Here is a 23,258-nt window from a genome sequence, read left to right on the forward strand (position 1 = left end):
ATGTCCCTGGTTGAATTCTTAGTATCCCCAGGTAGAGCTGTTGGAGACTCTGGCCTGAAACCTTGGAGAACAACCCCTCCCACACCTTTGCACTCCCTGGCATCTACATGCCAGAGCTGGCAACAGGCTAAGGAGGATCAGATGGGTGGAGGAGGGTTACCAGACTCCAGGCCAGAAATCTGCCCCCTTAAGGTTTCCACTCTGCAGACGTGGCGGCAAAGCCCAGGAGCAGCCATCTGAGCTCAGAGGTACCTAACAGCTCCATCTGCTTCTGACTGCTGTTAGAGCAACTTATCCCTCAGAGCTCTCCATGGTGCTGCAATTTCCTTGATCAAGCCTAGCCTCGCAGGCTGTCCTCTGTGCAATGGCACGGGATAAGACCCAGCCAGCCAAGCCAGTTGCCAAGGAATGCTACCTGTTAAGAGCCTATTGGGACTGACCTGCCAACTTGGTGAGCTACCCCATAGCCACCCAGCAATGCGTGAAGTTGATAATTAATTTTATTAATTTGATTTCCCAAGCGGAGTGTAAAATGCTTCTGTAAAATGGAATCACACCAACTAATCTTCATGGGACTACACATAGAAAATACCAAATGTTGAATCAACGCAGTGCATTGTGGGATTCATGGAGGCCGGGACAACGAGACCTGCTCTCTCCAGCACTGGTCACGTGGTCACCTGTGGCAAGGTAGAGCTGCACCCTACATTAAAAACATTATTAATTTTATCTCCATTGATCAACTTCAGCTTTAAGTTGGAGAGTATCTGCAGTCAGGGCAACGAGCCTTCACTGCCTTCCTGTTTCAGCTCCAGAATCCTGGATCATAGCAACAAATCTACCCATGTCCCTCCAGAGTCAGAGAGGCCATATTCGGTGGCTGAGTGCGAGCTCACAGCTACAGAATGGGCTGACTTTGGGCCAGGAGAAGTACAGGGAGTTCCTTCTCAAATGCTGACATACTTTTGGCTGGGCAGATCTCCAGCTCGCCTCCAACATGTCTTTAACTCCCATTGGTGTCGGGGAAGCTGCAAGTAGCCAATGGGCTTTATCCACGAACCAATTAAGACAATGAATTTGGAGCGGAACCTGTTTCATGTTTGGGCAGTGGTGGGTGGCACCAGGACAGAGATATAGGGAAGGGGGCACAGAAGACGCCAAGTGCATTTGAGGAGGCGGATGGAAGCAAGTATCCAGGTCGTCTGAGCCAATTCTACAGCTCCTTGCTACTCTCTGACTCTAAGCCTGCCATCACATATAGCATCGCCAGGTACTGTGTGGATGCAATCGGCATTCGTCAGCAGATAACAGACAGTGAGCCCTATCAGCCTTAATCTGACTCACGGTGACTCTGGGCAGGCCCTGCAATTGCTCACGCGCCTCCCTTTTTACTCTTCCTTATAACTAATTAAAGATCCAAGGACAAGATACGGCCCCATCTGGTGGTCACAGAACGGCCAAGATCCACTTGTCAGCTCAGGCAGTGACCACCACACATACCCTAGGATCTCCCGGGCTTTGTGGCCCCAGCTTGAGAATGCCATTAGCTCATCACTTGCCTGTCCGTCTTTTATCTCCGCTAACAATGTTTCCCTCCTCCCTATAGCTCATGCAAGTACGGCTCTTGCAGGGATCCTGTCCGAGGCAGATATCGCGGCTGGGCTGAAAAGCTGTGAAGGTAAGTCCTATCTTTAAAAGACTTCTGTGTACCTCCCCATCCTGCAAGGGGAATATTTGTTTGTTTGTGTGTTTATATTCCGCCTTCAAGTTATTTGAAGTTAGAAATCAAGTGGTTGTCTTAAATTCAGACTCTGGTTCCTCTTGGGCAAGTACAGGGTTAGCCTGTCATCTTAAATTCAAAGTCGTCCTCTATTTGAGTAGATGTGGCTGGCGAGAAAAGTCTGTCCCAGATCCTAGCAGAAAGCCTTAGATTAACACCTGCTCTCCGATGCCCTTTACAAAACTGATCAACCTTCTCCCTCTGAGCTATGATAATGCTACGATGATCCTCAAGCAGTGCATTGTCCATATGGAACATCAAAGAGATCTCAGCTGGGCATCAAGTTACATGCCGTTTGGAGCGATTAAGCCCTTGCAAAAACCAGCTCCATATCTGTATAATCTGGCATGCCCAAGACAGAGAAGAGCCCTGACATTAGCTCAGCCTGATCTGCTGCCCTCTGTGGTACTAATGGTAAAGTGTGCCGTCGAGTCGGTGTTGAACCCTCCTGGCGCCCACAGAGCCCTGTGGTTGTCTTTGGTAGAAGACAGATGGGGTTTGCCATCTCCTCCTCCCGTGCCGTCTGAGATGATGGCTTTCAGCATCTTCCTATATCACTGTTGCCCAATATAGGTACCAGCGGAGTTTATTTGTTCATTCATTCATTCATTCATTCGATTTCTATAGCGCCCTTCCAAAAATGGTTCAGGGCAGTTTACACAGCAAAATAATAATTAAATAGGATGGCTCCCTGTCCCCAAAGGGCTCACAATCTGAAAAGAAAAATGATAGTCACCAGCAACAGTCACTGGAGGTCCTGTGCTGGAGGTGGAAAGGGCCTCTTTGCCACGTTAAAAAGGTGCCTCTTTGCCAAGTTAGCAGGGGTAGGTCTAGGAGAGCCCCTTGTTTGGAGAGACTGTTTCCTTGTGGAAATGGGGACGTTGAGACAGTTGGCCATATGCTTTTGTATTGTTCCTTCTCTTGTGATTTGCGTTTTCATTTTCAGATACCCAAAAAATTCCGATGAGTTTTATACAAACTTCTTTCTTTCTGATAAATACACTGATGTGTCGCATCTGGTAGCCAAATTTGGTATGGCTACGATTAAAATCCACAAATGGTGTTTTAGAAATGGTTAAACCATTTCTAGTTTTTAGTTTGTTTCATTTTGTTCTATCTTATTTTAATTTTATGTAACGGGGTGTGTGTGTGTGTGTGTGTGTGTGTGTGTGTGTGTGTGTGTGTGTATACACACATCTGTATTGATATTCACTTTTAAGTCTCCATTTTATCTGGGTTTGGAAAGAATTTTATATATTTGATCTTGCAACTCTGGAACTTGTGAAATCTAAATCCCTGCAGGCAGCACTCCATGTCCCAAGATGTGTCTCCGGTGCCACTTTGCACCTGGAGACAGGCCGGATCAAGGTGGAGGCTAGGGTGTGGACGGCCATCCTCTGCTACTGGCTCAGACTATCCTTTTGCAAGACCAGTTGGTCTTGCCCCCCTAGCCCTACGTGATGATTATCAATCTAGTTGGATTCGGACAATTGAGACACAAATAACCACCCTGGATCTTTCCCCCTTGCCCCTGTTTAGTATGGGTTACAACTAGGCAAAAGCCACCATCAAGCAGCGCATGGTAGACACTGAGTGTCAAACCCATCTCAGCAGAGTCCACAAGTTTCACATCAGTGATGGGCTTAGATACTCTGCCTCAGGAGTGTATCTAGGGTAGGGCAGGCAGGGCATGTGCCCCGGGCACCAATTGAAGGGGGCGCCAATTTTTTTAATTTAAAAAAATAAAAAAATAAAATGGCCACTGTGCATGCTCAAATGGCCTCTGTGAGGCCCTAGCCCGTTCCAGGCATCGCAGAGGCCATTTGAGCATGCACGGTGGCCATTTTGTTTTCAGTGGCCATTTTTTAAAAAACAAATTATTTTTAAAAATGACCACTGCACATGCTCAAATGGTCCCTGTGAGGCCCTAGAGGGCAACGGGGTGGGGGAACCTTTGCAGACCCCCCCACACAGCCTTTAGGAAGCCCACTGAAGGGGCTACAGGTTAAAAAAATTGAAAATTAATATAATATAAGTCACTGTACACATATTCAGATTGGAATTATGTACAGAGAATCAGGGCTTGTGAATACTGAGCTGAAGCTTATGAGCTAGGGTTGTATTCATTTGCTCTTACTTTGCTTCTTATGATAAGTGAGTTAAATGTGATGTCTTAATAATATGGCTATTAATGATGAGATTGTCTTTGAATCAGTGTGAAATCCTTAGTATTAAGGCTCACTGGGAGTTTCTTGCTCTCTTTCTCTCATTTAACTTTCTTTCTGAAATACTAGAATATATTCCAAGCAGTGACACAGTTTACTCTGCATATCCTTTAATTATTTTCAGAGTATCTGGGAAAAGTCCACTTCTCCATTTATTTTTAAAACTGATGTAATAGTGATGCTACAGTGCATAGTAGAGAATTAGACAGGCACTTCTGTTTAATTTTCCAAGTACACCTCCACATAGTATTGAGGTATTTCATGAGCCCCAGCATACTGCAATTTGTAGTTTTCCAGCATTTTTTGGTCTGGCTACGTCCCCTGCTAAATAGTTTTGGAAATATTAAAAGATTAACAATCTCAACTTGAATTTTTGAGCTGATATTATGGTAAAGTTATCTGAAAGATGGCTGTTAGATGTTTGGACAGGGGGCGCAATTTCAGTGTTTGCCCTAGGTGCTATTGTCCCTAGATACGCCTCTGCTCTGCCTTTCGAGCGGGATACCTCGCTCAACAGGAGGTTCCAAAGCACAGGAGGGCCATCCCTCTGGCTCGCTGCCATGCCCTCCCTTCAGCAGTGCTCTAGAGACATTCATGCCTCCCTCATCCTTCCATTGCTAAGCAAGTGTCTGGGACATCCGAGCCAATTCTACAGCTCCTGGCTGCTTTCAGACTCTATGCCTGCCATCACATATAGCGCTGCAATATTCTGTGCGGCAGCCACCAACATTCATGCGGTAGATCGTAGGCTGTGAGTCTGATCCATTCCAGTACCACCCAGCTCCTGGCTCCCACACAATCATGCTCCCCTCCTCCTCCTTTGATCTTTGCACACTGGGCGCACGAGCAGCTCTCCTACCCTGGCTGGGCCCTCCTCCCACCATGTTTCGGGTCACATTTACAGTCCCATGGAGTGAATTTGAGGGCTGGTTCTCATGACTAGCCTCAGTGTGGCAAGGGCATCCAGCCAGGCTTCCAAGGAACAGTTGCGTGTCCCCAAAAACCGAGGAAGGAGGAGAGGGATGCTAGACCTGTCTGGGAAGGATGCCAAGAGTTGCGCTTCTCCTCCGCCCTTGAGACAGTGCAGGGCTGCCTAGCACTGTCCTACCCCAATTCGGGATAGCACACAACCCCTTCCCCCTGCATCTCAGGCACGGAGCCTACACTCAGGCACAGAGCTAGGGAAGAGTGGGCTGGGCTCATGTTCAGCCCTCTTGCCAGCACCACCCAAAGCCAGAGGGGCCGCAGGAGCTCAGTGGCTCGTGTTCTTTGAAGCCGTCTATTCATTTATTTATTATTTATTCCTTTAACATATTTGTATACCTCCCACTACCCAAGACTCTCTAGGCGGTTGACAGCAATACTACTCAGTGAGGGCTCTGCCCCCGAGGACACTGCTGCAATTGTGCCAGGACATCTAAAACTCCACTCATGTTGAGCATGTCCTTTTGGGAGGCTTGCAAGTTCTCTTTCTTGGGCAAGAGAGTCTCATTTTTGCAACTACTAGAACAGTCTCAGTGAAGCGCGTTCCCTAACTTTTGGCCTCACTTTCCTTTTCTCCTTCTTTCCTTTGTTTTTCTTTCCCTACCTCAAGCTAAGGATACCTTCAATTGCAAGACCTTTTTTGCCAAAGCTGGTCTGAACAACATATCTGATGAGAAGATAAGAAAAGCATTTGGAATTTTTGACAAGAACAAGGATGGGTTCATTGATCGAAATGAATTGAAGTGAGTAAAGGAGGCTGGAGGCGGTGGGGAGGAGGCCACACCCACAAACCGGTTGCCGGATGAAAAATAAGCATGGAACTCTTTCCTGCCCTTGGGCTGGATGGATCATGTCCAAAAGTGCACTTCTCCTCAAGGAAAGAGTCTTCCAACTATGACTATCAATATCAACACGATTTTCTAAGCATTTTGCATAGCAAGATAAATAAATAAGATAAACACAACCCCATCCCCAAAGGACTCACAATCTAGAAAGAAACACAACAGAAACTAGCAGCAGCCAATGCTGAAGGGATGCTGCACTGGGGTTGGAGAAGGACAGTTGCTCTCCCACTGCTAAACATCAGAGAATCGCCACTTTAAAATGGGACTCTCTGTCCAATTAGTAGGAACCCGCTCATGCAAGGGATGCTTCCAACCACTGTGCAACCTCCACACAAGCAGGGGATGGAGCCATAGATCAGAAGTAGATCCTCTGCTTTGCAGGCAGAAGGTTCAGGTTCAGTCTCCGGCATCTCCAGGAAGGGCTGGGAGAGCCTCCCACCTGTGCACAGAACCAGCTGGCCCGGTTCGGTTCTAGGCCGGACCAGCCTTGAACCCAAATGGGCGGGTTCGGTCCAGCACCCCCTCGAACCCCCCCCCGTTCGGCTCAGTCCCGGGGGTGGTGATGTACAAGTGCCTTTTTTAAAAAAAAGGTTTCAGGGAGGTCGGCGGAGTCCCTGACTGAGGACTGTCAGAGGGTCCCCCCACAGGCCTTATTAATCACCTCTGTGGCCGGTTCTATAGTCCTTTTTGGCCGCCGCCATGCATGCAAAATGGCCTCTATGAGACCCTGACCAGGCCTCACAGAGGCCATTTGTGCATGCGCTGTGCTACAGAGGCCTGAAAGGGCCAAAAAAGACTATAAAACCAGCCACAGCAGTGATTTTTAAGGCCTGTGGGTGGAGGGGGGACCACCACGGACCCCTCCCCCTGCCGCCTTCCGCAACCCCCCAGAAGTGGTTTAAGTTGGAATTAAACATAATAATTAAGCCTCACGAACCCCCCTGGTAAACATCTGCTCTTCTTCTCCTTAAAGTCCCCTTACAAACTGCCTTAAAAGTGCCCAAATCGTAGCTTGAACTGTGGTTCAGGCACATCCCTAGATAGTAACCTGAAGAAGACTTGGAATCACAGGGATGTTTCAGCTGGCAGGATTTGGGAGGGGGAGGCAACTGGGGTGGCATTTTGAGGAGAATTGGCCTTGTGGAAGCAAGCATGAATTGTCCCCTTTGCTAAGCAGGGTCTGCCCTGGTTTGAATTTGAAAGGGAGACTACATGTCTGACCACTGGAAAATATTCCCATTAAGGGATGGGGCCGCTCTGGGAAGAGCACCTGTGTGCTTGCATCCAGAAGGTCCCTGTTTCAATTCCTGGCTTCTCCAGGTAGGGCTGGAGAAGCAGCTTCCTATGTTCCTAATACACTAGCCTCTTGGCCTGCTTTCTGATCATTTCTATTCCTTTTTGACAGGAAATTCCTGAAGACTTTCAGCTCCGATGCCAGAGATCTGACTGATGAGGAGACTGAGGCCTTCTTGAAAGAGTGCGACACTAATGGAGATGGCAAAATTGATTTCGATGGTAAGGAAGCTTTGATATAATGTCTGGCAAAAGTCCCTTCATTACTAAGAGAGGCAGCTGTGTTTTGGATTTCTTGTGTAGAGAAAGGGTTGCAAAGAGGACACAACTGAGGCTGCTAACAGGATGCCTGGTGTGGAGAAAGTGGATAGAAATTATTAGGCTCATACACATGACCCTAAAAAAGTGGGTAGGAGGCAGTATATTCAGGGATTCATGGTTGTGAGAACCCACAGGGATTCCCCAAACCTAGATCCTAAAAACTAAGGCAACTCAGATCCTCTACCTAGTCCTTAACTGATGTAGGATAGGAATCTGAGCTCCCCTTCCTCACAGATTTGATCAGGGGCATAGCAAGGTTGGAGTGGGCCCAGAGACATGATTTTAAAATGCACCCCCCCCCCCCCCCGCCGCTCACTGAAGCTCAGCTCATGAAGTAAAGAAATCTCAAATGAGGCTGAATAGTGGTAACAAGGAGCATAGTAAAAAATTATACACACACACACCCCTATGTGCCACAATAGAACATCATCTGAAATTATTTTTTTAAAGGTTTTGTAAATTGTCGACGATGCAAGTCATTTAATGGTACTGTTCTGGTAGCTCCAAGTCTTAACACTCACACCAATTCCGGAGGATGAATGCAACTGAAGGAAGCCCGGGCGGGTGCGTGGCTGGGGGAGTCTGTCATGTGACTTGCCTCTGGGGGGGCCCCAAGGCAGTGGGCCCCTGGACAAATGTCTCCCCTTGCCCTAGTATAATTACGCCCCTGATTTTGATTGTGTGTGAGCATTTCTCGGGGTTTCTGGCAGCCGGTGGTCATGTTTGTAATAGAGTGCTGAGTCCACAGAGGCTGCCATCTCTGAATGTGCCACTCTGCACTGCACACTCTATGATCCCTTGCTCACAATGGCTTGAATAGTGCTGGGCCCGCCTCCTGCTCCCAGAGGGCATATCTGGGGAGAAGGCTCTCCAGAGGTATCTGATGGGTCACTGTGGATAAGGGAAAGACCAGTGTGCCCTGAGAGGAAGGCAGGAAAAGAGGAGCCCAGACCAGGGAGCTCTTGTCCTCGGCTCCTGAAAAGACCAACAGTCTGAGAAGTTTTATTAATATTCTGTAATTTGTTTCTTTTAATATTCTAAATAATAACAACAATAACAACAACAACAACAGGATGCTGAACTAGGTGATTGCAGTCTGTGGGCCTGGCAGCTGCTATATGTAGTGGGAGGAAAACATTACTACAGATTGATTTTGCCTGGGTCAAAGACATCCCCAAGTCCAACCCAGTTGCACCAAATTCAGTCTGTGGTAGAATCTAGTAGCATCTCTAGATGGAACCCAGGTTTTGGCTTTAGGGGATTTTTATTGGATAATACAGCAATGCTAATAACACTTAAGGTAACTGAGCCAAAACAGAAAGAACCAACCAAAAAGCAAGGATTAAAGAAGCACAAACAAGTAAGGTGTAAGAGTTAATGAACATAAGAACAGCCCTGCTGGATCAGGCCCAAGGCCCATCTAGTCCAGCATCCTGTTTTGCACAGTGGCCCACCAGATGCCTCTGGAAGCCACAGACAGGAGTTGAGGGTGTGCCCTCTCACCTGCCATTACTCCCTTGCAACTGGTACTCAGAGGCATCCTGCCTTTGAGGCTGGAGGTGGCCCACAGCCCTCCAACTAGTAGCCATTGATAGACCTCTCCTCCATGAAGTCATCCCAACCCCTCTTAAAGCCATCCAGGTCGTTGGCTGCCACCACATCCTGTGGCAGAGAGTTCCACAAGTGGATCACGCGTTGTGTGAAAAAGTACTTCCATTTGTTATTCCTAGACCTCCTGGCAATCAATTTCATGAAGTGATCCCTGGTTCTAATGTGTGAGAGGGAAAAGAATCTCTCTCTCTCCACTTTTTCCACACCATGCATGAGCCTCACCATTCCTGAGCAGAGGTGTCAAAGGGGAGGGAGGGAGGTGAAATCCCTCCTCCTCTGCTCCTGAAACAAAGGCTGATTCTCATCCTCAAAGCTAGGTAGGAGGAGTATCTGGAGCCTTGTGCATGCTCCCGGGAAAGGGACATGTGTTGGCACGAATGGAGGGAGGAGGAGGGGAAGTGATCATGGGCTACCCACAATCCGGGGTGTGGGATGTCCTGCTGGATCAGGCCCAAGGGCCTTCTAGTCCAGCATCCTCTTTCACACAGTGGCCCAGCACCAGATGCCTCTGGGGAGCCCACAGAAAAGAGCTGAGGGTGTGCCCTCTTTCCGACTGTTCTTCCCCCACAACTGGTATTCTGAGGCTGGAGGTGGACGAAAGCCATCAGACTAGTAGCCATTGATAGGCCTGTCCTCCATGAATTTGTCCAAGCCCTTTTTGAAGCCAGCTAAAGCTCGTTTTCCTAGGCTCAAGATAATGAAATCTGAATGTTTTGCTTTTCTTCTTCCCCTCTAGAGTTCAAGGCCTTGGTTGAAATATAGTGATCCGGAGGAAGACCAAGTTAATTGTACTGTAAAACTTTCTTTCTTATTGCAAGTCAACTATATGTATTCAAAACAAATCTTTATTGTTACGGTCGTTTGACCAGCAAAACACAAAGTGAAAAAGCTTTACGTAAAAGTGAGCTTTACATAAAAACGAACTTGGTCAAATAAAATAATAAACTGTATTTATACATTTTATACAGTGAAATGACGTTGCCAGTTGCCAGTATATTGTTCCTTACCATTAGAGAACTATGTTAACTCACACACTGTGCTCTTTGATCTTTATTATTGTCTGGTGTCGTAATTAAACAGCTCTGCCTCAGGGACAACGTGAACCTAAGGAGAAGAACCTTGAACTGTCTGCTTCATTTTGCAGTAGGTGCTATTTGAAATAATCAGTAAATGTGGGAATTCAATGAGATCTCTGGATACTTTACCTTCAAGAGTTAACTGACACCAACCTTCTTTCCAGCCAAGGTGTATGTAATGAGAAAGGAAAAGGAAGAAAAAATCACATTGATTTTTGTTTAATGAGATTATGTAAACTGGTCTTGGCCTTAATTAACCAGCTCCATGAAATGCCTAGCTATCGTCAAACTGGTGGAAAGGTTTCATTCATACATATAAAGTCACTTCATCATCAATGAATTTCTGGGCTCATTCTTTAGTCATGAAACTTCTATTCTTCCGTTCTTTCTTTCTTTTTAACATGATGCATAAATATTTGATAATCAAAAGCATGCTGGCTTTGTCATGCTTTTAACATTTAGTTTTACCTACTGAGGCCAGTAATGGTTTTTCTTCCCTGCCTTTCTGCCCAAAAATATTACACAAAGCCACTTACAAAGCTAATAAAGAAGTACACAGTAACACCAACAACTTTACTGCTTATTAGGGATGTGCAAAACATTTCAGGTACAGAATGATCTGTACCCAAAACGACCAATTTTGGGTGATTCAGAGCCAAACCGAATCACCCCCGACGAGTTCCGATAAATTTTGGACCCGAAACGAATCACCCCTGATTCAGGTCCGAATTTTTCGCGTGTTTTGGATCTACATTAAGTGCCCCAGAAAAGTGCCAGCCTTGTCTTCTTCTTCCCCCTCCGTTTTCAGTTTGACATCTCTTTGAATTTCCCGCCTTTTTGCCTCCATTGATTTCAATGCAGAAATTGCTTTCCTTTCACTTTAATTGTAAAGGTCCTGGGGCCAAAAGAGTGGGGTGGCGTGGTAGTGCCCAATGGGTGGAGGCTACCACCCCAATTACAGAGTGATTGGGCAGAGGGCTGATTTTTGGTGATTTTTTGAGAGTTTTAGTGTCTATGGGGCAGATTGGGGGCAGAAAGTAGGATCTGGGGCAGAAGGGTGGGGTGGGGTGGTAGTGCCCAATGGGTGGATGCTACCACCCAAATTCCAGGGGGATTGGGCAGAGGGCTGATTTTTAGTAAATTTCTGAAGTATAAGCATTTTTAAGGTTTCCCCCCTTTAGGTATAATCACTTCACGTTGGGGGGAAAGGGGTGGCCTAGAGTGGGGTGGGGTTGGTGGTGGTGCGGGGTAGGGGCAAGGAAGCTACCTGAATTTTTTCAAAGGATTTGGGCAGAGGGCTGATTTTTGGTGATTTCATTTGTTGGAGTTTTGTTGCTTCTGAGGTGTTCTGAGTGTGGATTCTGTGATAGCAAATGAGATTTTCAATGACACACCATGAATTCATTCTCATCTGCTATCATAGAATCGAAACCTTAAATACATGTGAACTTCAACAATTCACCAAAAATCAGCCCTCTGCCCAAATCCTTTGAAAAAATTCAGGTAGCTTCCTTGCCCCTACCCGGCACTACCACCAACCCCACACCGCTCTAGGCCACCCCTTTCCCCCCAGCATGAAGCGATACACCCTCCATTCTACCTAATGGGGAAAAACCTTAAAAACGCGTAAACTTCAGAAATTCACCAAAAATCAGCCCTCTGCCCAATCACTCTGCAATTGGGGTGGTAGCCTCCACCCATTAGGCAACACCACACCACCCCACTCTTCTGGCCCAGATCCCACTTTCTGCCCCCGATCTGCCCCAAAGACACTAAAATTTCAAAAATTAACCAAAAATCAGCCCTTTGCCCAATCCCCCTGAAAATTGGGTGGTAGCCTCCACCCATTGGGCACTACCATTCAACCGCACTATTTTGGCCCCAGGACCAGTTTTTTTATCCAAATTGATTCGGATTCAGATTCAGATTAATTCGGGTCCGAACCGAATCAGGGGTGATTTGGGTGGGCAAAATTCAGGAACAGAACAGGGGTGTTTTGGTTCGGATCCGAACTGAAACACCGAAAATCCAAATTGCACACACCTACTGCTTATCTAGTAAAAATAGGGTGGTAACGGTATCAGGTTTTTGGCCATAGTTTTTGATTCTGTTATCCGCATATTTTGCATGTTTCTGACACTATATACTATTTAAGGGTTTTGTAAAAATATGGCCTTATAGTAGATGTTCTCTTTCTATTGGGTATATAAAATTGGAAATTGGCTACAGTCATTGAAAAAGTGGTTACATGCCTGATTCCAGTACCCCTGGAATTATGAACAACAACAACAACTTGATTTGCTAGCCACACCATAACAAATTGTTCTCTGGGCGGCTCAAAACAATCCTCTTTCAAACATGGGGTGGGGGCAGCCTGCCTTTCCGGGAAATTCCTTCCTCCACCACCTAAACACCAATGCCCAGCTTCTCTTGGGGCCCAGAGGAAGATGGAGGCCACATCAGCCCCATTAACAAATGCCTGCTATGACCCAGGCCTGGAGAAAGCAGAGCCATCACTAGACCCTGTAGCAGGGCCCAACACTGGGCCAGAGCCTGAAAGGAGGAGAGCTGGTCTTGCTGTGGTGAGCACGGATTGCCCCCTTTGCTCAGCAGCATCTACCTTGGTTTACATTTGGATGGGAGACCACATGTGAGCACTGTAAGATATTCCCCTCAGGGGATGTGGTCATACGTTCCATGGTGAGTTCCATCTGATTTGCATGCAGAATGTCCCTGGTTGAATTCTTAGCCTCCACATGTAGGGCTGTTGGAGACTCTGGCCTGAAACCTTGGAGAGCAACCCCTCCCACACCTTTGCACTCCCCGCTATCTACATGCCAGAGCTGGCAACAGGCTACGGAGGATTGGATGGGTGGAGGAGGGTTGCCAGACTCCAGGCCAGAAATCTGCCCCCTTAAGGCTTCCACTTTGCAGACGTGGCGGCAAAGCCCAGGAGCAGCCATGTGAGCTCAGAGGTACTTAACAGCTCCATCTGCTTCTGATGGCTGTTATTTATCCCTTAACTTATCCCTCGGAGCACTCCGTGGTGCTGCAATTTCCCTGGTCAAGCCTAGACTTGCAGGCTCAAGCCAAGCCTGGTTTTCCTGGTCAAGCCAAGACCCAGCCAGCCAAGCCAGTTGCCAAGGAATGCTACCTCTTATGAGCACATTGGGACTGACCTGCCACCCTACCATGAGTGAACTTGATAAAATTCAGTTCTCAGACGAAATGAATATCTTTCCCAAGTGGAGTGTAAAATGCTTCTATAAAACGGAATCACACCAAAGAATCTTCATGGGACTACATATATAAAATACCAAATGTTGAATTGTAACTGCACCAGATATCACCAAATCCAGTTCTCTGATGAAGTAAATGTCCTTCCCAGGTGGAGTGCCAAATGGAATATGGTTGATATGGATGCCTAGAGCGTCTGTCCCCTGAGTGAATCCTCCAGTGCACTGCGCTCAGCACAGAGTGCATTGTGGGATTCTCGGAGGCCGGGACGATGAGGCTTGCTCTTGCCAGCGCTGGTCATGTGGTCACCTGTGGGAAGGTAGAGTTGAACCCTACATTAAAAACTTTATTAATTTTTTCTCCATTGATCAACTTCAGCTTTTAGTTGGATAGTATCTGCAGTCAGGGCTAGGAGCCTTCACTGCCTTCCGGTTTCAGCACCAGAGTCCTGGATCATAGCAAAAGGTCTCCCCATGTCCCTCCAGAGTCAGAGAGGGCATGTTCAGCGGCTGAGTGCAAGCTCGCAGCTACAGAATGGGCTGACTTCGGGCCAGGAGAAGTACAGGGAGTTCCTTCTCAAATGCTGACATACTTTTGGCTGGGCAGATCTCCAGCTCGCCTCCAACATGTCTTTAACTCCCATTGGTGTCGGGGAAGCTGCAAGCAGCCAATGGGCTTTAACCACGAACCAATTAAGACAATGAATTTGGAGCGGAACTTGTTTCATGCTTGGGAGGTGGTGGGTGGTACCAAGACAGAGCTATAGGGAAGGGGGCACAGGAGACGCCAAGTGCATTTGAGGAGGCGGATGGAAGCAAGTATCCAGGTCGTCTGAGCCAATTCTACAGCTCCTTGCTACTCTCTCTGACTCTAAGCCTGCCATCACATATAGCATCGCCAGGTACTGTGCGGCTGCAATCGGCATTCGTCAGCAGATAACAGGCAGTGAACCCTGTCAGCCTTAATCTGACTCTCGTTGACTCTGGGCAGGCCCTGCAATTGCTCACGCGCCTCCCTTTTTACTCTTCCTTATAACTAATTAAAGATCCAAGGACAAGATACGGCCCCATTTGGTGGTCACAGAACGGCTAAGTTCCACTTGTCTGCTCAGGCAGTGACCACCACACATACCCTAGGATCTCCCGGGCTTTGTGGCCCCTGTTTGAGAATGCCACTCGCTCATCACTTGCTTGTCCATCTTTCATCTCCGCTAACGGTGTTTCCCTCCTCCCTGTAGCTCTTGCAGGTATGGCTCTTGCAGGGATCCTGTCCGAGGCAGATATCGCGGCTGGCCTGAAAAGCTGTGAAGGTAAGTCCTATCTTTAAAAGACTTCTGTGTACCTCCCCATCCTGCAAGGGGAATGTTTGTTTGTGTGTCTGTTTATATTCCCCCTCCAAGTTCTTTGAAGTTAGAAATCAAGTGGTTGTCTTAATTTCAGAGTCCTGTTCCTCTTCGGCAAATACAGGGTTAGCCGGTCATCTTAAATTCAAAGTCGTCTTCTATTTTAGTAAATGTGGCCTTTGTGACTTTCTTTGTCCTCCTCCACTCCCCAGTCCTACTCCTGATTGTACAGCATAAGTGCATCGGAAACGGTCATATACATTTAATTTAAGTATAATGCATATATTAAAGAGAGAGGGATTGAGCGGCAGATTCTTCCCTACAGTAGAGTTGGAAACATCTCTTCGTTTGGTCTGAGCTTGCAGCCACCTTGCTGAAGCGAAGGAGGCTCAAGTCTGCTTGGGGGTCGTTAAAACAAAATGAAGAAAATCAGCACTTCCAACATTTTAAGAAGCGAACAAAACAACACAGCTAGAAAAACACCACCTAGCTATGGAGTTAAAGACATGTTGGACACAATTATAATTCTTAAAATTATCAGCTGGTTTACCCAATGACTTTAATGTCCAGTCAATGAAAACCAGGGATCCTGACGCCACTCAGGTTCCTGCTGAGTGCGTCGTGAAGAAATCAGGATTTTTTTAAAAAAAGATCTTCTTTTGGCACCGCACCATCCCAACATTTAGCTGAGATAATTAATCCTAGATTTGAAGTCAGGTTTTCAATGTGGACATTCAACCACAGCATGAATCTGAGCTTGGTGGAAAATCCTGAGTTCACAAGACATGCTCTGTGGGACTGGGAGGAAAGCTGTTCTTGTGGTAGCCAGCATAAACTGTCCCCTTTTCTAAGCAGGGTCCACTCTGCTTTGCATTTGAAAGGGAGATTCAAATCTGCACTGCAAGATGACCCCCTTAGGGGATGGGGCTGCTCTGGGAAGAGCATCGGCATGCTTGCCTGCAGAAGGTTCCAAGTTCCCTCACAGGCATTTCCAACTAGGCTTGAGAGATTCCTGCCCTGTAACCTTGGAGAGGTCACTGCTAGTTTGTCCCAATAGTCTGCGCTAGCTGGCCCGATAGTCTGACTCGGTAGAAGGCAGCTTCCTATGTTCCTATTTGTGTATGTGCCCCCTGGGAGGTCTGGCTTTTCTTTACTGACATCACGCTCATCATGTGAACCAGCCCTATACGCCTCTTTCCACTATCCCCGCTGCAGTTAACGTGTCACCTTTCTTAACTGTAAGGATCTTTCCATTTAACAGACAGACAAATTTAAGCAAGACAAACATCTATAATATTCTGTCCAAAAATGGTGCTAAAGCTGTTAACATCTACCCTAAAGGATTGGCTCGACATAGAAAAGATCCTAGCAGAGGAGCAAAATGGTTTCAGGGCAGGTCATTCGGTAGCAGACCCAGCCTTTGTACTTTAACATTTAGCCGAGAAATATACAGGAAAGTCAAATTCTGCATTATACGCTACGTTTGAAGATTTTAAATATGCATTTGATTTAATCTCAAGGGAAATACTGTGGGGGAAATTGGTAAGATCATCCATTGATGGGCGGTTGGTACTCTTAATAATTAAGATGCATGAAAATTCAAGAATAAGGGTGCGTTGCAGTAACCAAGGGCATCTTACAAATGAAATCAGAACGAGTAGAGGGGTCAGGCAGGGGTGTATCATGGCCCCAATGTTATTCAATATCTATATTAATAACTTAGTTACTCAGATGAATAACCAGGATTTCCACCCCGCCCCCAAAATTGGCACCTGAATATATTCCTATATAGGGATGATGCAGTGATTTTATCACGGACCACAATTGGCCTCAAGAGAGCCCTTAATGCTTTGGTGTCCTACTGTGATTCACAGGCGATCACCATAAATTTTGAAAAGACCAAGGTGATGGCTTTTGCCAACAAACCTAAGAAGCGGTGTTGGATGTTGAATGGACATAGACTTGAACAGGTATCACAGTTTAAGTATTTGGGTATTGTTTTCCATACCAATACTAGGAGGAATGCGCACAAGGAATATATAATGCAAAACGCCTCAAGGGCAGCAGCAGCAGCTATTAACTCCTTTCATAGGCTGCCCTTAAACTTTTTTCGGCCAAAGTCCGGCCTTTACTCCTTTACGGAGCACAGCTAGGTATCTATTCCAACCTTGCCAGGCTGGAGGCAATCCAATCAAAATTCTTGAGAAGTGTGCTCGAGCTACCCCGAGGTGTCCCCAATGCATTGCTACGATTGGAAGTAGGCTGGATTAGGGTGGAGGCAAATGTTTGGCTGGTAATATTTGAATATTGGCTGAAGCTGATTTTTCAGCCAGTAGGACTAGCACCCCTAGTGTTGAGTGATACATACAAGTCTAGGTGGAAATATTATGTGGAGAAGGGGTTGAATTAGTATGGCTTCTCCAGCAATGCTTTGGTTGTCTTGGGTTATGGGAGAGCAAGATCATGTCTGCACCAACGCATTATGGATATGCAGAAACAGATGGACAAAAGCCAGATAAGGGCTGACACCTATTTAGGTAATCAAACATCACTGTCTGGCCCAGCAAGATACCTTAATAAAATATTAGTACCTAGTTTCCGGAGGGCTCTGATGCTGGCCCAGAGTAATGCCTTAGAAATGGCTGTCTGGGAGGGGAGATATTGTAAGATCCCCTATAAGGAGTGTGTCTGCCCTTGTGGTTCTGGGGAAGTGGAGTCAACGGCCCACGTTATCTTGAACTGTCAGTTTTATCAAACTTTGTGGGAGAGATTTATAAGTCCTTTTTTAACAGCATCCCCCAGTTGTTCTGAAAAAGTTCTATCTGGAATTACTTTTGACAAACAAATGGGATGTAGTATCCTACAACATGGTGAAGTATTGTTTTCTGGCTAATAAGACTAGGATAAGAAATGTAGAGAAGCGAGATATGGGGTTGGATTGAATTAAATTTTAGATTATTACAATGCATGGAGCCCTCTTTTTTATGTAATGGATGAACTTGGGTGTTATGGTAATGTTTTATATTTCAACAGTTTATTATTTAATTTGACCAAGTTTGTTTTTATGTAAAGCTCGCTTTTATGTAAAGCTTTTGTACTTTCTGTTTTGCTGGTCGAATGACCGTAACAATAAAGATTTGATTTGATTTGAAATATATGTTTTCCTACCTCTTCTATCTCTTTCCATCGTTCTCCTTCTAAGAAAGAAACGAATCAAGCTAGCAGAAAAATGTATTGGGGCTGCTGTCACAATTACCTCTGGTTGGGACATGCCCCATTTGGGGTCCCCAAACTGTAGGGAAAGGCTGTCCCAGATACCAGCAGGAAGCCTTAGATTAACACCTGCTCTCCAATGCCCTTTACAAAACTGATCAACCTTCTCCCTCTGAGCTATGATAATGCTACGGTGATCCTCAAGCAGTGCATTGTCAATATGGAACATCAGAGAGATCTCAGCCGGGCATCAAGTTACATGCCGTTTGGAGCGATTAAGCCCTTGCAAAAACCAGCTCAGTATCTGTATAATCTGGCATGCTCAACACAGAGAAGAGCCCTGACATTAGCTCAGCCTGATCTGCTGCCCTCTGTGGTACTAATGGTAAAGTGCGCCGTCGAGTCGGTGTCGAATCCTCCTGGCGCCCACAGAGCCCTGTGGTTGTCTTTGGTAGAAGACAGATGGGATTTGCCATCGCCTCCTCCCGTGCCGTCTGAGATGATGGCTTTCAGCATCTTCCTATATCATTGTTGCCCAATATAGGTACCAGTGGGGAATAGTGGGTAGGTATAGGAGAGCCCCTTGTTTGCAGAGAAAGTGTTCGTATAGGAATGGGGATGCTGAGACAGTTGGGCATGTGCTTTTGTATTGTTCCTTCTATCGTGAGTTGCGTTTTGGATATACTGTATCAATCAATGCTTTATTACAGTCGGAGACCAACATAAAATAGATACAGGTTTAAAATTACATGTTATGTGATGTAATTGTATTGCTTTTGTATTGTTCTTTCTATCGTGATTTGCATTTTAGATATATTGCCCCTCTCATTTTCAGATACTCAAATAATTCCGATGAGTTTTATACAAACTTCTTTCTTTCTGATAAATACACTGATGTGTCGCATCTGGTAGCCAAATTTGGTACGGCTATGATTAAAATCCACAAATGGTGTTTTAGAAATGGTTAATTCAAGTTTTTAGTTTGTTTCATTTTGTTCTGTCTTATTTTAATTTTATGTAACAGTGTGTGTGTGTGTGTGTGTGTGTGTGTGTGTGTGTGTGTGTGTACACACATCTGTATTGATATTCACCTTTAAGTCTCCCTTTTATCTGGGTTTGGAAAGAATTTTGTATATTTGATCTTGCAACTCTGGAACTTGTGCAATCTAAATCCCAGCAGGCAGCACTCCAAGTCCCAAGATGTGTCTCCGGTGCCACCTTGCGCCTAGAGACAGGCCTGATACAGGTGGAGGCTAGGGTGTGGATGGCTATCCTCTGCCCCTGGCTCAAACTATCCTTTTGCAAGACCAGTTGGTCTTGCCCCCCTAACCCTATGTGATGATTATCAATCTAGTTGGACAATTGAAAATTGAGACACAAAAAGCCACCCTGGGTCTTTCCCCCTTGCCACTGTTTAGTATGGGTTACGACCAGGCAAAAGCCACCATCAAGCAGTGCATTGTAGACATTGAGCGCCAAACCAATCTCAGCAGGGTCCCAAAGTTTCACATCAGTGATGGGCTTAGATACTCTGCCTTTCCAGCGGCATACCTCGCTCAAGAGGAGGTTCCAAAGCACAGGAGCGCCATCCCTCTGGCTCGCTGCCGTGCCCTCCCTTCAGCAGTTCTAGAAGGCTGTTCTAGAAGGACTCCATTTGCCATTTTCAGGTTCCCATTTGCCATTTGTGGCTCAGGGCAGATCGGAACTAACGAGCATGTCCTCCGCCACTGTTTGTTCTATAGAGACATTCACACCTCCCTCATCCTTCCATTGCTAAGCAAGTGTCCAGGACGTCCGAGCCAATTCTACAGCTCCTTGCTGCTTTCGGACTCTATGCCTGCCATCACATATAGCGCTGCAAGGCTCTGTGAGGCAGGGACCAGCATTCGTCGGCAGATCGTAGGCAGTGAGTCTGATCCATGCCAGTCCCACCCAGCTCCTGGCTCCCACATGATCATGCTCCACACCTCCTACTTTGATCTTTGCAGACGGGGAGCACCAGCAGCTCACCTACCCTGGCTGGGCGCTCCTCCCACCCTTTTTCAGGTCACATGAACAGCCCCATGGAGTGAATTTGAGGGCTGGTTCTCATGACCAGCCTCAGGGTTGAAAGGGCATCCAGCAAAGCTTTTGGAGCTGTGTGTGCTCCCGAGGAACAGTTGCGTGTCCCCAAAAACCGAGGAAAGAGGAGAGGGATGCAAGACCTGTCTGGGGAAAATGCCAAGGGACATTTATTTATCATTTATTCCTTTAACATATTTGTATGCCTCCCACTACCCAAGTCTCTAGGCGGTTTACAGCAATACTTCCTAATGAGGTCTCTGCCCCCGAGGACACAGCTGAAAATGCTCCAGGGAATCTAAAATTCAGCTCATGTTGAGCATGTCCTTTTTGGAGGCCTGAAAGTTCTCTTTCTTGGGCAAGAGAGTCTCATTTTTCCGGCAAGTATAACAGTCACAGAGAAGCGCTTTCCCTAACTTTTTGCCTCACTTCCCTTTTCTCCTTCTCTCCTTTGTTTTTCTTTCCCTACTTCAAGCTAAGGATACCTTCAATTGCAAGACCTTTTTTGCCAAAGTTGGTCTGAACACCATATCTGATGAGGAGATAAGAGAAGCATTTGGAATTCTTGACAAGAACAAGGATGGGTTCCTTGATCGAGATGAATTGAAGTGAGTAAAGGAGGATGGAGGCATTGGGGAGGAGGCCACACCCAGAAAACCAATTGTCGGATGAAAAATAAACATGGTCCTCTTTCCTGCCCTTGGGTTGGATGGATCATGTCCAAAGGTGCCCTTCTCCCATCCCCAAAGGGCTCACAATCTAGGAAGAAACACAACAGAAACTAGCAACAGCCACTGCTGAAGGGATGCTGCTCTGGGGGTGAAGAGGGACAGTTGCGCACTTGCTGCTAAACATCAGAGAATCACCACTCTAAAATGGGCCTCTCTGTCCAATTAGTAGGAACCCACTCATGCAAGGTATGCTTCCCATCCTTGCACTAGAGCACTGTGCAACCTCCACACAAGCAGGGGAGGGAGCTATGGATCAGAGGTGGAGCCTCTGCTTTACAGGCAGAATGTCCAGGGCTGGGAAAGTGTCCCACCTGAAACCCAGCAGAAAATACTGAGCTAGATGGACCAGTGGTCTGGCTCAGAATAGGGGAGCTTATAGAGTGAGGCCAGCTGGCATGGAGCAGCTCAAAATGTGGGGTTTCCAGTGTGCCAGTTAAAGGGGAAGGCGTGGGATGGGTGATGGTGGTAGGGATGTGCCCAAACCGCAGTTTGGAGCAATTAGGAAGGGAACGTCAGCAAGCACATGGCGTCCGTGCATGCACGGGCACCATTTGCACAAATGGCATCTGTGCGTGTACGTGCTGATGGTGCGCGGGGCTTCTTGGGATACACACTGCTCCAGCTGGAGGCTGGATGGGGAGGCAGACAGCAGCTAAGCACCTGCTCTTCTTCTCCTTAAAGTCCCCTTCCGAACAGCCTTAAAATAGGGATGTACACAAAACTGGTTCGCCCGGTTCAGTTCGAATTCAAACCGGGTTCGAACTGGGAGGGGGTGGTTCAGTTTTGGTTTTGTCCGAACCACCCCCTGGTTCGGTTTGAATTCGAACCGGCATTAAATAATATCTAATTGGAAAGAATAGAATGTGTGTCAGTGCGTGAAAGGAACAGCCAGCAAGCTCTGAGAGAGATAGTTATTTCATTCCTTAGGAAATCCTAATAAAAAAACCCATCACTCCTATCCATCCAGGGATGCTTGGGAGGGACTGAGGCCATTTTTGCCATGGCCCCAGACCCACTTTGGGGGTGCTGCCACCCCACAGAGGTGGGTCCGGGGCTGCCCCAAATCCCCATTCTATCCAACGGGGGAAAAAATTCTTCAAAAATTCACCAACAATACTATGGGCACCCATCAATTGCCACCCCAGCTTTTTTGCCCCTCTCTGGGCACCCTAACACGTAACACCCAGTCAGTCCACCTTACCTACCACCTACCCAAGCAACTAAGATGACACACAGACAGACATCAACTATTGACTCTCTGATCTAACAAAAAGGCCACTGCTGCTGCTCAGGAGTTTCTCGACCACCTGAAACGGCTGGTCATCGGTGGAAATCATCTCCCCTATGAGGCGGGTGAGGTGATGATGATCCACACGAACAGTATGCTTGCTGCCCGAAACCTGTGTCCACCGCTGGACTGGCAGTGTAGCCTGCTTTTTGGCTGGCGCAGGCACACTGCCCTTGTCCACCCTAGTGGCAGGTGCACAAGGCGCACTAGCGCTGCCAGCCTAGCCAAGGAGACCTGGGTGGTGACGCGCCATGTGCCTCCACATGGGTGTCGTACCCAGGTGCCTTGCATCCTTGCCATGGCTGACCTGCACCCTGCAGTGGACACAGCGGGCATGGTTTGGGGCATTTTCAGGGACCTCAAAATGCTCCCAGACACCACTGTCCTTGGCCTCCTGCGCCCTGGGCGCTCTCTTAGGCCTCTTTTGGCTGGGTGGCTGCAGTTCTGGGGGGGGCAGCTGCCGCTGCCTGGCCACTACTGCCACCCAACCCACCCCTTCCGCCCTCCACGCGAGAGGAAGGACCCGGCTCCACTGGCAGAGGAGAGGCAGGCCTCTCCTCCACCACCTCGGCAGACCGTTGCTCAGAGTGGTGGGCTTCACGAGGGGGGGACCCACTGAGCAGCGAAAGGATAGGGGGAAGGGCCCCAAGAGGGAGGGAGAACCTGGCTGCATCGCTGCCAGCCGTAAGATCCTCACCACCCTCTACCTGCTTTCCCACACCAACAGTCTCCTCCACCACCACTGGCGGTGCCCCAGCAGCAACTGGTGCCGCTGAGGAGGGACCCGCCACAGCCCTAGCGCCTCTGCCTCCGCCGCGATTGCCGGCAGCAGGCTGGGGGAATTTGAGCCTGCAAACAAAACCCTCAGCTGGGGCAAAGAATTGTGCAATGGGGAGGACCGGGATATCCTCAGGCTCCCCGTGTCCTCTCCCTCCTCTCTGCACCACAGCCGCCACAGGAACAGCCTACACCTGGCCTCTCCCACCTCTGCCTGGCAACCTTCTGCGAGCCCACGGCGCTCGCGTTGCTCAGACATGTTAGACTTTTTCTAAAGGAGGGAGACTTTATGAGGAAGGCCAGAAAGGGGCAAAAAATAATTTGGAAGGGATGGGAAGGGGCAAAAAAAGCCAATTAATTGGGAGGCAGCGGGAGGGAAATTTGATGGGGAAAAGCCAATTGGGGGGAAGGGAAGACTTTTTGATGGGGGAGAAGCCAATTGAGGTGAGGGGGAGGGTAACCTTTTGAAATTGG

At 47.4% G+C, this 23,258-nt stretch overlaps 2 protein-coding genes across 6 annotated transcripts in view; both read left to right on the top strand.

The window, feature by feature from the left end:
- Positions 1-9,821, top strand: LOC128336610 (parvalbumin beta-like). The gene is made up of 5 exons (XM_053276520.1): positions 1-31; positions 1,607-1,678; positions 5,600-5,732; positions 7,240-7,349; positions 9,796-9,821. Exons 1-5 carry the CDS (start codon positions 1-3, stop codon positions 9,819-9,821), a joined length of 372 nt encoding a protein of 123 aa, XP_053132495.1.
- The window catches only part of LOC128336844 (parvalbumin beta-like), a 20,685-nt gene continuing 4,766 nt past the window's right edge, over positions 7,340-23,258 (top strand). The window contains exons 1-6 of one of the 5 annotated variants that reach the window (XM_053277134.1): positions 8,318-8,533; positions 9,796-9,847; positions 10,140-10,202; positions 13,524-13,691; positions 14,610-14,681; positions 20,464-20,596. In XM_053277134.1, the coding sequence (XP_053133109.1) occupies positions 14,621-14,681; positions 20,464-20,596 (194 nt within the window). In that variant the 5' untranslated portion in view covers positions 8,318-8,533; positions 9,796-9,847; positions 10,140-10,202; positions 13,524-13,691; positions 14,610-14,620. Of the gene's footprint in view, positions 7,350-8,317; positions 8,534-9,795; positions 10,203-13,523; positions 13,692-14,122; positions 14,274-14,609; positions 14,682-20,463; positions 20,597-23,258 lie in introns of those variants that run through there. The other 4 variants (XM_053277131.1, XM_053277133.1, XM_053277132.1 and 1 more) reach the window with 4 other exon arrangements.

The sequence above is a fragment of the Hemicordylus capensis genome, chromosome 13 (genome assembly GCF_027244095.1).
Source record: "Hemicordylus capensis ecotype Gifberg chromosome 13, rHemCap1.1.pri, whole genome shotgun sequence".
Taxonomy (NCBI): domain Eukaryota; kingdom Metazoa; phylum Chordata; class Lepidosauria; order Squamata; family Cordylidae; genus Hemicordylus; species Hemicordylus capensis.